Source organism: Pteropus vampyrus, unplaced genomic scaffold, assembly GCF_000151845.1.
Source record: "Pteropus vampyrus isolate Shadow unplaced genomic scaffold, Pvam_2.0 Scaffold167, whole genome shotgun sequence".
Taxonomy (NCBI): domain Eukaryota; kingdom Metazoa; phylum Chordata; class Mammalia; order Chiroptera; family Pteropodidae; genus Pteropus; species Pteropus vampyrus.
In genome coordinates, this window is record NW_011888948.1 from 3379012 (window position 1) to 3397030 (window position 18019).

Genomic DNA, 18019 nt, shown 5'->3' on the forward strand with positions numbered 1-18019 from the left:
TTTATATAATACATGTTATATTGTTGTATTATATAATATACAATTACATATATAAATCACATAGTCATATGTAATAAAAATTGTTCTTTTTAAAATTTAAGTATAGTTGGTATATAAAATTATATTAGATTCAGGTATACAATATTGTGATTTAACATATACATTTTGATGTGATCACCATACTTAGTCTAGTAAGCATCTGTCACTGTGAAAAGTTAACACAATATTATTGAGTATATTCCTCTACCCGCTTTCATTCATCCCTCACCATTCTCCCCTCTGGCAACCATCAGTTTGATCTTTGTTTCCACGAATCTGTTTTCATTTTGTTTTGTTTGTTAATTTGTTTTGCGGGTTTTGATCCACGTGTAAGTGAAATTATACAGTATTTAACTTTCTCTGACTTATTTTACTTAGAATAATACCCTCTTGAGATGGTTCCATTGAGTAGTGGTTAGCACGTCTGCTTTACACGCAGAAGGTCCTGGGTTTGAGCCCCAGTGGAGCCACTGCCCATACCCCAGGTGCACCAGGCCCCGGGTGGGCGGCGCAAGTGTGTGAGAGGAGACTGCCTGCCTTCAGAGATCCAGTTCTTAAGGGGAGATGGCAACATCTGTAGGTCAGGGGTGGAAGTTGGATAAGGGGATGAATTAAAAAAAAAAAAGAATAATACCCTCTGGGTTCATGTGTGCCTGGACATTTTAATAATATTAGTCCTTCTATCCATCAGCACGGTACATCCTTCCATTTATTCCTATCCTCTTCAATTTCTTTCTCCAATGCTTATTTGTTTTCCAAGTACAGGTCTTTTACCTCTTGGGTTAAATTTATTCCTAGACAGTTTTTTTTGATGCAATTGTAAATGGGATTGTTTGCTTAATTTCTCCTTCTGATTCCAATATTGGTGTATAGAAATGCAACAGATTTCTGTGTATCACTTCTAGATTCTACAGCTTTACTATATTTATTAGTTCTAATAGTTTTCTGGTGGAGTCTTTAGGGTTTTCTATACATAATATCATGTCATCTGCAAATAGTGACAGTTTTACGTCTTTCCAATTTGGATGCCTTTCATTTATTTTTCTTTTCTAGTTGCTGTGGCTAGAATTTTCAATACTATATTGAATAATAGTGGTGAACATGGACATCCTTGTCTTGTTCCTGATCTTAGAGGAGAAGCTTTTAGCTTTTTATCATTGAGTATGATATTGGTTGTGGGCTTTTCATATGTAGCCTTTATCATTTTGAGGTAAGTTCTTTCTATGCCCACTTTGCTGAGTTTTTATCATAAATATATGTTGAAATTTTTTTGAATGCCTTTTATGCATCTATTGAGATGATAATATAATTTTTATCTTGGTTTTGTTGATATGATATTTCACATTAATTGTTCCGTGAGTATTAAACCATCCCTGCATCCCTGGTATAAATCCTATTTGATCATGGTACATAATATTTTTAATATATTGTTGAATTTGGTTTCCTAGTATTTTGTTGAGAGTTTTTGCATCTATACTCGTCAGGGATATTTGCCTGTAATTTCTTTCTTTGTAGTGCCTTTGTCTGGTTTTGGTACCAGGGTAATGCTGTCCTTGTAGATTGAGTTCGGAAATGATCCTTTCTCTTCAATTTTTTGGAATAGTTTGAGAAGGAAAGGTATTAATTCTTCTTTAAGTGTTTATTAGAATTTACCTGTGAAACTGTCTAGTCTTGGGCTTTTGTTAGAAGATTTTGATTATTGTCTAAATTTTGTTGCTAGTAATCAGTCTGTTCAGATTTTCTTCCTGGTTCAGTCTTGGAAGATTGTATGTTTATAGAAATTGTTTTTTTTTTCTAGATTGCTCAATTTGTTGGCATATAGTGTACATAGTGTTCTTTAATGATCCTTTGTATTTCTTTGGTATTATCTCCCCTTTCATTGCTAATTTTATTTATATGGGCTCTCTTATTTTTGGATGAGTCTAGCTAGAGGTTCGTCAACTTTGTTTATCCTTTCAAAGAACTAGTTCTTAATATATTATTTCCCTTTTCTGTGTACTTTGGGTTTTGTTTATACTTTTTCTAGTCTCTTTAGGTGTAAATTTAGATTGTTTATTTGAGAATTTTTCTTGTTTCTTGAGGTAGAACTGTATAGTTATGAACTGCCCCCTTAGAACTGCTATTACTGCATCTCATAAATTTTAGAAAGTTATGTTTTCATTTTCATTTGTCTCTAGGTAGTTTTTGATTTCCTGGTTGATTCCTCTTTGATCCACCTGTTGTGAAGTAACATGTTTTTTAATCTCTATGTATTTGGTTTTTTCCCAGATTTCTTCCTTTAGTCGATATCTAGTTTCATGGCCTAATGGTTAGAAAATACACTTAATGTAAATTCAGTCTTCTTGAATTTATTGAGGTTTGTTTTGCTACCTAATATGTGGTCTATCCTGAAAAATGTTCTATGTGCACTTGAGAAAAATGTGTATTCTTTGGTTTTTAGATGAATATCTGTAATATCTATTAATGATCTGATCTAATGTGAACTTTAAGGCCATTATTTCCTTATTAATTTGCTATGTGGATAATCTATCTATTGAAGTAAATGAGATATTAAAGTCCTCTACTATTATTGTATTATTGTTAATTTCTGCTTTATCTCCACTAATATTTGTGTTATATACTTTGGTGCCTCTATGTTGGCTGTGTAGATATTTATAATTGTTACATCTTCTTCTTGGATTAACTCCTTTATCATTATGTAATGTCCTTATTTTTCTCTTTTTATATTTTTTGTTTTAAAGTCTGTTTTGTCTGATATGAATATTGTTGCCCCAGGGTTTTTTTTTTTTCATTTATATTTGCATGAAATATCTTTTTCCATCTCTTTCAGTCTGTGTGTGTCTTTCAGTCTAAAGTGAGTCTCCTGTAGGCAGCATATAGATGGGTCTTATTTTATTATTCATTCAGCCATCCTATGTTTTTTGTTTGGAGTATTTAGTCCATTTATATTTAAAGTAATTATTGCTAAGTATGTGCTTGTTGCCATTTTATTAATTGTTTTTAGGTTGTTTTTGTAGTCCTTCCCATTTTTTCTCTTGATCTCTTTCCATATCAAATACATTTTAAAAGCTTACATTTTACTCCCCCTTTATACTTTATGTTTTTGGTGTCATATTTTACATCTATTTGTTTTATAGATTTCCTATTTATTGTAGTTATAGTAATTTTGCTACTTTTGTCTTTTATCCTTCATATTAGATTTTTAAGTGATTGATTTACTGTGTTTATTGCAAATATACAATAAGAAAGGCAAATATACAATAAGAAAGGCAAATATACAAAAAGAAAAGTGATTTTTCTTTCCAGTATTTTCTCATTTCTATTTATAGTCTTTTCTTTTCTGCCCAAAGAAGACACTTTAACATTTCTTGTAAAGTTGGTTTAGTGGTGATGAACTTCTTTAGTTTTTGCTTGTCTGGGAAACTCTTTATCTCTCATTTGATTCTGAATGATAACCTTGTCAGGTATAATATTCTAGATGGGGGGTTCATTTCTTTCAGCACTTTAAATATTTCCTGCCACTCTCTTATGGCCTGTGGAGTTTCTGCTGAGAAATAACTCGATAGCCTTATGTGGTTTCCCTTGTATGTGACTTGTTGCTTCCTTCTTGCTGTCTTCAAGATTGTCTCTTTATCCTTAACTTTTGTCATTTTAATTGTAATATATATTGGAGTGGGCCTCTTTGAGTTCATCTTGTTTGGAACTCTCTGTGCTTCCTGGACTTGATTTACTTTTCTTTCCTTAGGTTAGGAAAGTTTTTAGCCATTATTTCTTCAAATATACTTTCTGCTTCTTTCTCTCTTTTCCTGGAATCCCTATAATGCTATGTTAGTGTGCTTGATGTTATCCTATCCTCATTTTTTAAATTCATTTTTATTTTTTCTATCCTGCTTATGTGATGTCCACTATTCTGCCTTCCACATCACTAATCCATTCTTCTGTATTAACCAATCTCACGTCAATTCCTTCTAGTGTGTTTTTCATTTCAGTTATTGTATTTTTCATTTCTGATTGGTTCTTTATTATAGTTTCTAACTCTTTGTTGAAATTCTCTCTGAGTTCCTCTATTCTACTCTCAAGTTTGTTGAGCACCCGTATGACCATTTATTTGAATTCTTTATCAGGCAAATTTCTTATCTTAATTTCATTATAGTATTTTTCTGTTTTTTGTTTTGTTTTGTTTTGTTTTTTCTCGTTCCTTTATTTGGGACATATTCTTCTGTCTTCCCATTTTGTTTGACTCTGAGTTTGTTCCTATTAGTTAGATGAAATAACTACTTCTCATAACCTTGAAAACGAGGTCTTGTGTAGAAGTGCCCTCTGTGTAGTCTGTGAGCTGGATAGTTTTGTCAGGCTGGTTGGAGTTGGTATGGTTGCATGCAATTCCTGGAGTGCCACCTGGCCAGAAGGAGTAGGTTCCAGGCAGGGCAACTTGATGTGCATGCATATGTAGTAGCTCTCTGTTATTCTGTCTGTTCATGGCCAGACTGGAGTTAGGGCAGGGCAGCCTGGTTTGTGTGTACTTCATGCCCTGCTGGTCCAGGTGGAGCAGCTTTGTGGGCCTGTGCTGCAGTGCCCTGCTGTTTTTGTTCTTGATCCCATAGGAACTGCCTGGTATACACACAGGAGGCTTGCCCTGTTGTTTTGATTGACAGCTGCCAGTCTGGGCTGGGGCGTCCTTTGAGCACATGAGCTGTAGCATTCTGCTAGTTTCCTCTTACGCTGAATGGGGCCTCCTGCTGTTCACATGCAAATGACACCTCTTTGCTTTGATTGACTGCTTTGGGAGCCCAGTCAGAGCTAGACTACATCCTGGGTGTGAGCACAGTAGCAACCTTCAGATTCCCTCTCACTCTGGAAAGGGCTGCCCAGTGGGTGCCTACAGCAGTGGCCTGGTGTGGGCAAGTTCAGCATCCTGAAGGAACTGCTAGGTCTAGTTCCAGGTGTGGGAGTGGGGAAGCTCTGTACATGCCAGCTATGGCACTCTCTTGTTGCTGCTAAAGCTAGTTCCAGGAGGGAAGGTTGGGAATGCCCTACCGCAGCCTTGCAGGTCGGCTAAAGAACCTGGGTAGAGCTCCTACCCATGCCAACAAAGTGCAGAGAGAATGCAAACAAGGCCTCTTATCAGTTCCTCTGATCCTGGTGGGTTCCCTCAGATTCCGGAGAGCTCCCATGATTCCCCACATTCTCTATTCAGTTGCTCTCTCTCTTCTTTGTTGTGCAGAAGCTGTTCCGCTATTCCTCAGTTGTCTCTCAGGAGGAATTGCTCTAACTATAAGTATGCATTCATTGTGTTCATGGGAGGGGACCAGCTCTGCGTCCTCTTACGTTGCCATCTTGTATCCATTTGCTAAATTCATCTCGTATAGAGACACAAAAATATAATATTTCCCCCTTAGAATATTAGAACCTGTATATATACTAATATAATATGTATCTAATAATACAACATGTAGGTATATGGTTTAAGTAATTATATATAATATATAATGACATATATAATTATTTCTCTATAATGATATGTAACATGTTATATCTGTTATATTATTATTTTATATTATATGTTACCTTATAGTACACATTATATACTAATTACACATTTTATGTATTATATAATATAACCTGTATAATATATTACACATATAAATATACATATATTATCCTAAGGGGCAAATTTTATATTGTTCTGTTTCCATAAGAGATGAATATATTTGTAATGTATATTTATAAACATAAATAATATATAGCTACCATGAAACCCTAACATAGCAAAATGTTGAAACTATGACCAAAATATGAACACTACTAAACCTGTCAGAAAAAGACAAGACAAAAGCTTTCTTGCATATGTATAAACTAAGTGTGATACTCTCCAAAAGTTTAAAAATTGTAATTATTACTTTCAAGCTTAAAAACTTTAATTCTAAATTTTAAAATATATGTATACACAAACCACTGATTGAACCAGACCCACTCCCCCAAAAAAATATCAGTAGTATTCACAGTTAAAAATAACTCTTTCAGGTTTTATCCCATAAAGTACATCCAGCTTCTCTTCTAAAACTAAAGGTCCACTTTATTACATAAAAATTTCACATGTGTAAAAACCAGAACTGTATGTAAGATACTGTATCTAAATGTTTCTAAATAGTCCCGTTCTGTCGGTTCATCAGTGACTTCTGTGGCTTTGTTGTCATTTTCTATAGATGGTTCTGAAAGAATCTCTCCAGTTCTACTGGTATTGGATCCTACTAATTCTTCTGTTTCATGGCTTTCAGAATCACTAGTTACAGGGCATGTATTTTCACTACATTCAGAATGTAAACTTTCTCAGCTTGAGACAGATGAGATCCTCCATTTGATTATTTTCCTCATAAGTCTCTTTATTTATAATAAAGGAAACATCAGCTTCTTTTTTTTTTAATTTTTCTTTCTAGGATCATTTCTGTTGATGTCATTAAATACTGCCTTCTTCCTCTTCATCCTTTGTACAGTGCTGCCTTATACAACTACTTCCTTTGTCTTTATTCTTAGATGAAGGTAGTTCTTCTGTTTCTTCTATCATAACTGAGGAAATTTCACTAGAATTTGTTTGGCCATCTCTTTGACTTCACCTTCTTTGTCAAACTTGAGTCTTTACCTCACACTCTTCAGCTTCCACAGTAGCTTCATTTGGACATTTGTTTTTTTATAGGGCTCACTGAGGAAACTTCTGAATGGGATGTCAGAGTCATTGTGATTTTTGTCCTAATTTTGCTGTACATTTGTAAAGACTCTTTGCTGTCTGTGCACATTTCTTGTCAGGGGACTCTCAGTACAATTCGGTAAATTTCCAGGAAACACCACCATTCATTCGATAAAAATTATTGGAATTGTTTTTCTCTGAAGAAGGATAAGCACAGTTAACTATCATATCATTTTCTACTCCTCTAAGAAATATGTTGTTCCTGTGTAATTTCTCTCCTTGGCTCCTTTAGCAATTCACTTAGTGGCTGAATGGTAAAAGGGATTCTAAGAAACTGTAACTTAGTTCTAGAGAGTAGCTATAATCCATCTTCTCCCATTAACTCCAGAGAAAATTTTCAGTATTCTTTCCTTTATTTCTATATTATATTATATAAAAATTCATTTTCAATATAATATTTCAAAGAGAATAGATCCAACATTAGAGTTGGGAGGACTTCTTGGTTCAAGAGCTGAAGTTCTGAAATCATCCATCACTTCCTCCAGTTTGAAAATAAAATACCTTTAAATTGAGACCTCTGAATTGTGTTGACAAAGAAACTAAACCAAAACAGGACAAACTTCCTTTTTCATTATCATCTCAAAATCTTGTAGCACCTTCTTCAGCCTCTTGAATGTCCATGGATGCTAGGAGTCCCTCACAGCCTCTGCTTCCTTCTAAGGATTTCCCCAGGACAGAATGCCTCCCCTGTCTCTGTGCTTTTCTATTCCCTCCACACACTCCTGCACATAGATACTGGAATGGGTAGGGGGGGCACCAAAGGGAGTCAGGAAGCACGAGAGAGTCCAAACTGCTACCACCAGCCCTCCAACACAGCGACTCTCAGCAATTTTTTACTGCTTACTAGATTGCATTATCCGAATGTTTTCATATTGTAATTAATTGACCTCCAATTAATTTTTGTAAAGATGTAAAGAAGGTGTTAGCATTCATGTTTTTCATATTGCTATCCAATTTCTCCTGTACCATTTATTGTAAAGAGTATCCTTTTCTCCACTGAATTGCAAAGGTGTTTTGTTGTAAATAAAGTGAATATATATGTATAAATCTGTTTCTGGATTCTCTCTTCTGTTCCATTATCTATTTGTCTATACTTGAGCCCAAACCACACTATATTAATTATAATGGCTTTATAGCAAGTCTTGAGAACTTGTGTATAAATCCTCCAACTTTGTATTTCTTCTTTATTTTATTTAAAAAATTTTTAGGTTTTTTAAAATTAAATTTATTGGGGTGACATTGGTTAATAAAATTATATTGGTTTCAAGAGTATAATTCAATAATACGTCATATGTATATTACATTGTATATTCACTGCCCAAAGTCAAATTTTCTTTCATCATCATATATTTGATCCCCTTTTCCCTTATCTTCCCTCACCCCTTTCCCTCTGGTAGCCACTAAATTGTCGTCTGTGTTTATGAGTTTTTGTTTGTTTTGTTCATTTATTGCTTTCAGTTTTATAATCCACATATGAGTGAAATCATATAGTTCTCAATTTCTTTATGTCTGAATTATTTTGCTTAGCATAATAATCTCAAGGGCCATCAGTGTTGTCGCAAATGACAGTATTTCATCTTTTTTTATGGCTGAGTAATATTCCATTGTATATATGCACCATATCTTTATCCAATCAACTCTGGAAGGACATTTCAGTTGTTTCCATGTCTTAGTTACTGAATAATGCTGCTGAGAACATCGCGGTGCATGTATCTTTACAGATAAATGTTTCAAGTGTTTTGGGTACCTAGAGGAGGGATTACTGGGTCATATGGTAATTCTATTCTTAATTTTTTGAGAAACCTCCATACTGCTTTCCATAATGGCCATACCAATTTATATTCTCACCAGCAGTACTTGCGGGTTCTTTTTTTCCATAATCTCTCCAACACTGTTATTACTTGTCCTATTGATAATAGCCATGCTTACAGGTGGGACGTGGCATCTCACTGTGGTTTTGATTTGCATTTCCTTAATAGCTAGTGAAGTTGAGCATCTTTTCATATGTCTGTTGGTCATTTGTATACATTCTTGGGAGAAGGGTCTATTAAGGTACTCTGCCCATTTTTTAATTGGATTATTTGTTTTTTATTGTTGAGTTGTATGAGTTCTTTATATATTTTGGTTATTAGCCCCTTATCAGAGGCATTGTTTGCAAATATCTTCTCCCATTCTGTTGGTTGCCTCTCTGTTTTGTTGATGGTTTCTGTTGCTGTGGAGCTTTTTAGTTTGACACAGTCCCATTCATTTATTTTTGCTTTTGAGATTGAATTAATAAAATCTCTAAAACCAAGGTCCATGAATTTAGCACCTATATTTTCTTCTATGGAATTTATTGCTTCAGGCCTTATATTTAAGTCTTTGATCTATTCTGAGTTAATTTTGGTGTATAGTGACAAGATAGCAGTCTAGTTTCATTCTTTTGCATGTGGCTTTCCAATTTTCCCAGCACCATTTATTGAAGAGGCTTTCCTTTCTCCATTGTTTGTTTTTGGCTCCTTTGTTGAAAATCATTTGTCCATATAAATGGGGGTTTATTTCTAGACTCTCAGTTCTGATCCATTGGTCTGTGTTTCTGTTTTTCTGCTAATACCATGCTGTTTTGATTATTGTGGCTTTGTAGTAGAATTTGAAATCAGGCAGTGTAATACCTCTGGCCTTGTTCTTTTTTCTCAGGATTGCTTTGGCTATTCAGGGTCTTTGGCGCTTCCATACAAATTTGAATTTTTTTGCTCTATTTTTTAAAATGCCATTGGATTTTGATGAGGATTGCATTGAATCTCTATATTGCTTTGGGTAATATGGCTATTTAAATTATGTTGGTTCTTCCAATCCATGAATATGGAATATCTTCTCATTTCTTTGTGTCTTCTTCAATTTCTTTTAATAATGTCTTGTAGTTTTCACTGTATAGGTCCTTTACATGCTTTGTTAAATTTATTCTTGGGTATTTTATACTTTTTGTTGCAAAGGAAATTTCATTAAATTATCATTGGATTTTTTTAGCAGAAACTTTACAAGCTAGGAGGGAGTAGAATCAAATATTCAAACTATTGAAAGGGAGAAATTATAAGCCAAGAATAATATATCCAGCAAAGGTATCTTTTAGATATGAAGGAGAAATAAAGAACTTTCAGACATGCAGGAGCTGAGGGAATTTTCTACCACAAGGCCTATATTACAGGAAATACTGAAGGGGGTTATTCTACCTGAAACTAAAGACAATAAGATACAAAACTATGAGTAAGATGACTAACAGATAGAAGCAGGAAATTGCAAGCCTTATTCAGAATACAGTATTATACATTTAAATATTACATAATGGTTAAAGGGAGTAAAGGACATTTTAAAAAGAGAAAAAGACAATACCTACTACAACTCAGAAATGAACTCACAGCATAAATAGGGATAATTTTTGACAACAAAAACAGAAAAGGGGTGGGGGTAAAGGTCTGAACTTGCAAAGGGAGATGGAGATAAGATACATGCAGAAGAAAAAGGGCTTCTGTATATATGAAACTTTCTTTTACATAAACGTAATGGTAACCACACACGAAAAATTCAGAACTAAGACATTTAACATAAAAAAGAGACTAGAGAGGAAAAAAGTCATAGAATATCACTAAACTAAAATAACAGACAGAAACACAAAGGCAAAGAAACAATAGAGATACCAAATTACCAAAAAACAAAAGATAAAATGGCTATAGGAAAACCTCATATATCAATAACCACCCTAAATGTAAATGGACTGAACTCACAAAAAAAAGGGCAGAGTAGCAGATTGGATCAAAAAACAAAACCTAGCTCTGTGCTGCATTAAAGAGACACACATCAGCTGCAAGAACAAATATTGCCTCAAAGTGAAAGGGTGAAAAATGATACTCCAAGCAGATGGCATGCAGAGGACAGTGGGTGTAGCTGTACTTATATTTTTTATATTTTAAAACAATGGTTTATCAGATTTCTCTGTACAAGGATTTGGATTTCAGGATTCAGAATAAATTTGTTATCTTGCTACCTAGTTTTCACTGTCATTTTTAAAATTATATTTTATCTCTTATTTAAATATATTTCTATTGTTATATAATTATATGCAGTAAAATACACAGAAAAGTACAGTTTGATGAGATTTGACAAACTTATATACCCATATTAACACTGCAATCAAAATGTAAAATATTTTCAGCATCCTGGGAAGTTCACTGATCCTCCTTTCCAGTCAATTTTCCTCTCAACCCAAAGCAAGCATTATTTTAATTTCACCTCTTTGGAATATTTCTGCTGATTCTTGAAGTTAATACAAATGTATATAAAGTACGTACTTTTTTGCATCTCACTTCTTCTGCTCAATATATTATTTACAGAATCATCCATATTTTTTGCGTATATCAGTATTTTTGTTCCTTTTTATTGCTGAGTCATATTTCATTATATGTATATACCACAACTTGTTAATTATTTCTCATATTGATGGACATTGCCTTGTTTCAAATGTTTTGCTTTTAAGACTAAAACACCAGAGTGACCCACTGTGAATGATTTCTCTTCTCTTTACCACATCAGTGAATTGTGCCATCAAATACCCACTTCATAGTCAGAAATCATTTTCTGTTACTCTCTCTTTCTTTTGATTCTTTTGTTCAGTTTCTCTGATTTCCTCTCTTTGGAATTCATTCTCAGCTTCAGACTTTATTTGTTAACTTCTCTACCTGCTGATTAGATTATCAATTTATTATAAAATGATACAACTCAGGAATAGCCAGATAGAGGAGATGCATAGGACAATGTATGGGGGAAGGGGCACAGAGTTTCCATGAATTCTCCTAACACTTTCACCTGTACACCAGCCCAGAAGCTCCTTTACTTCTTCTTTAAAACTATCTTGGCTTTCCTAAGTCCTTTGAATTTCCACATAATTTTAGAATCAGATTATCCATTTCCACATATTTAAACATACTCTGCTGTTATTTTAATTTGGATGATATTCACTGTATAGCTTAATATTGAGACTTTCCATCTATTCAGGTCTTCTTTAATTTCTTTTAGCAATGTTTTCACTATATGAGCTATATATATCTTTTGTTAGTTTTATTGCTATTTGATGGGTTTTAACTATTTTAAATTGTATTTCAAAAACTTCATTTTCTAATTATTTGCTGCTGATACATGTGAATATAACCGATTTTTGCATAACAAATAGCACCCTTCATAAATTTACACAGTCATTTTAATAATTAATTAGTAGATTCCTTGATATTTCTTTATATATGCAATCATGTAAAGTTATTACTCTTTCCACTTTTTAAACCATTTCTTTTATTCTTTTTCTTTATCAAATTATCTAGGACCTCCACTTTAATGTTGAGTAGAAGGGGTAAGAGTGGACAGCCTTGCCTTGTTCTCAAACTTAGGTGGAAAAATTCAATATTGCACTATTAGAATGATTTCTTTTAGAAGCTTTTGGTAGCTATCTTTTACTAGATTAAGAAAGTTTCATTTTATTTTAAGTTAGCTAAGAATTTTTAATTTTTAAAAAATAATTTTAATTTTTAAATTACAGTTGACATACAATATTATTATATATTATTATACTAGTTTTAGGTGTACAACATAATGATTAGACATTTATGTAACTTACAAAGTGGATCACCCATCAGATACTATACATACTTATTTCAATATTATTGACTATATTCTTTATGCTATACTTTACATTCCCATGACTATTTTGGAACTACCAATCTATACTTCTTAGTTCCTTCCTATTTATTACAAACCCAACCCTCTTTTCATCTGGCACCCATCAATTTGTTCTCTGCACTTATGAGTTTGTTTCTGTTTTGTTTGTTTATTTTGTTTCTTAGATTCCACATATAAGTGAAATGGTATGGTTTTGATTTTCTTTGTCTGACTTGTTTCACTTTGTATAATATCCTCTAGGTCTATCCATGTTGTTGCAAATGGTAAGGTTTCATATTTTTTATGCCTGAGTAATATTCCATTTTATACATGTACCACTTATTCTTTATTTGTTCTCCATCAATTGACAGCCAGGTTGCTTTCACATTTCGGCCATTGTAAATAATGCTGCAATGAACATATGGATGCACATGTTTCTTCAAAGTAGTGCTTCGAGTTTGTTTCAATAAATTCCCTGAAGTGGAGTTACTGGCTCCTTCTTTGTCTCTTGTTATAGCTTTTGTTTTAAAATCTTTTTCGTCTGATGTAAGTATTGCTATCCCAGCTTTTTGTTTATTTGTTTCCATTTTCATGAAAAATCCTTTTCCATTCCTTTATTTCCGGTATATCTGTATCTTTTGATCTGAAGCAAATTTCTTGTAGGCAGCATATGTAAGGATCTTGTTTTCTTATCCAATCAGCTACCCTATCTTTGGACTGGAGCATTTCCATTTCTGCTTAAAATAATTGTTGATAGATTTGTAGTAATTGCCATTTTGTTATTCATGTTTTTATCTTTATTTTCTTTTTCTTTTTAAAGAAGTCCCTTTAACATTTCTTTAATTTTAGTGGTGATGAACTCTTTAAGTTTTTTTTTTTTTTGGTTGGTTTAGGAAGCTCTTTATCTATCCTTCAATTTTAAATGATGCTTTGCTGGGTAAAGTAATCTTGGTTGTAGGTCCTTGCTTTTCATCACTTTGAATATTTCATGCCAATCCCTTCTGACCTGAAAAGTTTGTTAAGAAATCAGCTGGCAGTCTTATGGGAACTTCAGGAATTGTAAATTTAGTAAGGCCATGTGAAAGCTTAGTTACTGAGAAAAATGAGGTACTATATAATTACCTAGAGTCCTAAAAATATTCTTAGTTATCTTCTAGCTTTCAATCTTGGTATACAATTGAATACTTTTTTTATTCTGGTTAAGAACAGAAACTGTCTATCTGGTGACAGGTTGTGACCCCAAAAATGTAGTTTCTTAGCAGAATTGAAGTTTTCTCTAGGTGCTTTATTCTCTGTTCTGCTCATTTGGATAAGAGGTACTTGGGGTCTTCAGGTAAACTATGTAGATCAGAAAACACAGCAGCAAATTGTCTACATATTGAGTCAAGGATGGACTCATAGAGAAAATTCAAATCCTTGAGATTACTTTTTAGACATTTAGAGAAATATAAAGGTGATTTTAAAAGTCCCTGAAGTTTAACCATCCAGGTACATTAATTTTCCTAGGAAAAAGTCAATACCGACTATCTTTATATGTGGGGATGCTAAAGAAGGCTGCATGTAAATTAACCACTGCAAAATATTTACTTATTGAGAGAATGAAGGTTTCAGAACAGTATTCTAATGATTGCATGATATTTCATTAGTGCTGTAATTAATCTTTAATGTTTGGTATTTTGGTGTCACTATTTTCAATAACACAGCAAAGAAGGCATAAAGGCACAAAGGCATAAAGCTTTTTCTGAATAGATGCCTAGGAGTGAATTTCTCTAGTTAAAAGTATGAATATTTTAAGGTTTCTTAGTTTATATTGCCAAATTCAAGAGATTGTGTAATAAGTAAAAGGTTTTCTTTTCATGCCATATTTACCAGCATTGAATTTTCTCATTAAAAAGGAAAGGGCTAATTTCATGGGTGAAAACGGCATTTCATTGTTATTTTGACTTCTTTTTTGGTAGGGTGGCTATTTCTCTATGTAGGTTGTTAGCCAGTTTGATTTTCTCTTTTGTAAATTTATTTATGTCTTTGGCTCACTTATCTATAGGGTGAGGGAGTACAACTTAAATTATTGTTAATGGGTTATTAATTTATACTAGTATAATCAGTTTATAGATTATACTAGGCATAGTCCCCACTCATTCAATTTTACTGAAAAACATTCTCCCCTGTTATTTGTTTGTTATACTGTGGCATTTTTAAAATAGAAATTTCAAACTTTTATGAAGTCAAAACTACATCTGTTGCTCTTCCATTGATTTAACACTTAGTTCTTCCTCATCCAAAGAACTGATTAATGTTCGCTTAAATTTCTTAGAAATGTTTGTTTTTTTAATATTTGATTCCTCAATCCATCTGGATTTTATTTTGGTGTAAAGAACTCCATGAATTTTTGATGTATATAAGACTGTTTATCCTCCCTCCCCCAGTACTATGCAGGCTCAAAATGTTTATCTTTTTGACTTAGTATTTCCTCTCGACAGGGATAACCAATTTAACAAATTGATCATTTTAATACCTTAATTTTTCTTTTTCTTTTTCTTAACATTAAGTAAGCCATTAAACATTGCTCTGAGGGTACTACACTAATCAATATTTGAACTTTATAGTCATTTTTATTGTTACACAGAGGCACATGCATGTGTGTGTGTGTGTGTGTGTGTTTCAGAAGGATAAGTTTGTTGGAAATGTATTAATGTGATGATAGTAACTGTATTTTAAATAATATTCACTGTTATTTTAAAAGTTACACATATGTACTCATTATGTTTATTTATATACATGTACATATATATATATATACAGATAAGCAAAAAAAGTTTCCATATTGCCATCACTTATCGAAAGTTTGATATAATGGGTTTATCTTTTTCTATTATGCATATACACACAATAATACCATATATTTTTTACATTTATTTATTTAAATAATGCTTAGGCAGATTGTAATATCTAGATTGTAAAAGGCATATCTAATAAGAATTAGACAGACCTACATAAGATCCATATATTACTGTGAATTAATGATTCGGAACAAATTTACTTAAACTAGTTAACCATCTAATTTTCTTAAGCAATGTGTATTTATAGTAGACGCCAATCAGGGAAGTCAAGTACAACTGTGTGAGTTATTTGAAAACCATTAGTGAGTTAGATATGACTTAGAATGTACATAACCTCTTATTCCCTAAATCTTCCCTAAAAGGTACTAAGCGAGGGACAAGTGAAAAAAAGGTAATAACCATTTTAGGTTATTTCTAGAAAATAGGTTTTGTTCACATCATGTGGATATATGTAAAGTATGTATCCATCTTTCTTAGGAAGTTGTGCGGTTCCTGGATACCAAACATGAAAACCACTATCAAGTCTACAATCTATGCAGTATGTACTTGACTAGATATTTTGCTACTATAGATAGAAAACAGATCATTGCATAGAAGATGATGATTCACTTTTTACATTTCATTTAATCATAAATATTTGGTGATAATGGGAAGTGAGTTAATAAAATCTTCATTTTGCACTGGCCTTACTTGGTCGGAAAAGGTAGCTCACCAGCACAAAATGCCCTGTGAAGAACACAGAAGGCTAGAGTGGAGGTGGAGCCATTTTAGGAAGAGTCTACTCTAGTGATATTAGGTTTAGGAAAATACTTCTGTTTTTCCTGCCAGGTTGTGTTTTGAAGACAGACAATTCAACAAATGCATTTTCTAACCCACCAGGAGTTGGGTGTGAGGAGAACAAGGCCCTACACGAAAATAAAACAAAACTCTGTAGAAAATAGATTGTATTCCAGCTTACTACAATGTCTCTCTTGATTTTTCATCTTCCTAGATATTGAATAGTTGTTTGCAGGAGGCAATCATTTTTATTGGCCACATTTGCTTCTTCTCTGTGGTTTCTAACTACTCTACCATAATGCAATGAGTAGCCTGCTAGAAAATTAAAAGTAAGGCCTATTAAATAAATCAAAATAAGCTGGGTTTAGGTTATTCAAGTTGGACAAACCACTACCGTTACTATATTTTTGAGACTCTTAAGTTTCTTTTAGTGTAGCAGGAACCAATCAGAATGCTCCTTTTAAAAGTGAATAAAGACTTTATAACAGAAAAGAATAACTTATTTACAACATTAACATTTACTGTGTTTATTATGTATAGAGATATACCTATGTTTCTTTTATTTTAGGTGAAAGATCTTATGATCCTAAGTACTTCCATCATAGGGTCCATCGAATCATGATTGATGATCACAATGTCCCCTCTCTGAGGTAAGTTTTATGCTAAGTTAGCTGTCAGAAAGGGGCTAAATACATTGTTCTTGATTTTTTGGAAGTATTTTAATTCAACTAAAAATCTTACATTTGAAATTAGTGAGATGTTGGAATTTTCCAAAGAAGTAAACAAATGGATGGCTCAAGATGATGAAAACGTCGTAGCGATTCACTGTAAGGGAGGCAAAGGTAAAATTATTTTTCTTTTTATTCCTCTTTTTTTAAAGAAATTTGAAAAATATATTCAAGTACAAGTATTACATTTTTGGTGGGCTGTAAAACAGTTTTTTTAAAAAATTGAATTCCAGGAAAACACAATACTTTAAAACTGCCTTTTATAATTGAGTAGAATCAAGTTTTAGTATTACATGAAAATTAGTTTCAAGCTCATTAGTAGTAGGCAAGTTCTATCTTTAGTTCCACAGGTTGAAATATTCTAAATATTGGCAAATTATAAATGAAGAGTATAGAGGTCGAACTATATGGAATTATCAGTTTTGGACCATTTTTTACTTACAAAAATGGCTGTTCCACATGACTCAACCTATGATAGTATTATATAATGCTAGCAATTGGCTTGTTTTCTTTTAATTAAAGGTAATTCTCTGTTTGAAGGAAAACATTTCAAATTTATTTTATTTTATTTTATTTGCAGAAGAGGACTTACTGTGTTCACATGGTTCTCTTTTATTTAAATTTTATTTTATTAATGGTTTCAAGTATACAGTACATTGGCTAGACATTTATATAGTTTATAAAATGATCCTTCTAACTGCTCTTTTTCTCTTCTGGCTCTACACCTAGCCGTTACATTAATGCTAACTACCGTGCTCTACATCATGCTCCACACCCCTGTGACCATCTATCAGCTACTAATTTATATTTCTTTAACCCTTCACCTCATTCTCCCAGCCCCCCAAACTCCTTCCCCTCTGGCCATCATCAGATTGTCTTCTATATTTGTGAGTCTGTTTTTGATTAGTTTTTCTTTTTGTTTCTTAGATTCCGCATATAAGTGAAATCATATGGTATTTATTTTTCTCTGTCTGACTTATTTCACTCAGCATAATAACCTCTAGGTCCATCCATGTGGTTGCAAATAGTAGGATTTCATTTTTTTAATGACTGAGTAATATTCCATAACTTCTTTGTCCAATCATCTATTGATGGACATTAGGTTGTTTCTATATCCTGGCTATTGTAAATTGTGCTACCATGAACATAGGGGTGTGTAGATCTTTATGGATTATTATTTTGATTTATATAAGTTGACATTTTTTCTC

General features: G+C 32.9%; 1 protein-coding gene and 1 pseudogene across 2 annotated transcripts in view; one reads left to right on the plus strand and one right to left on the minus strand.

The window, feature by feature from the left end:
- The window catches only part of LOC105298899 (phosphatidylinositol 3,4,5-trisphosphate 3-phosphatase TPTE2-like), a 72678-nt gene that overhangs the window by 6355 nt on the left and 48304 nt on the right, over window positions 1–18019 (plus strand). For both annotated transcript variants that reach the window (XM_011370361.2, XM_011370362.2), the window contains 3 exons: window positions 15784–15844; window positions 16652–16733; window positions 16837–16925. In XM_011370361.2, the coding sequence (XP_011368663.2) occupies window positions 15784–15844; window positions 16652–16733; window positions 16837–16925 (232 nt within the window). The remainder of the gene's footprint in view (window positions 1–15783; window positions 15845–16651; window positions 16734–16836; window positions 16926–18019) is intronic.
- Window positions 6103–6833, minus strand: LOC111745850 (annotated as a pseudogene).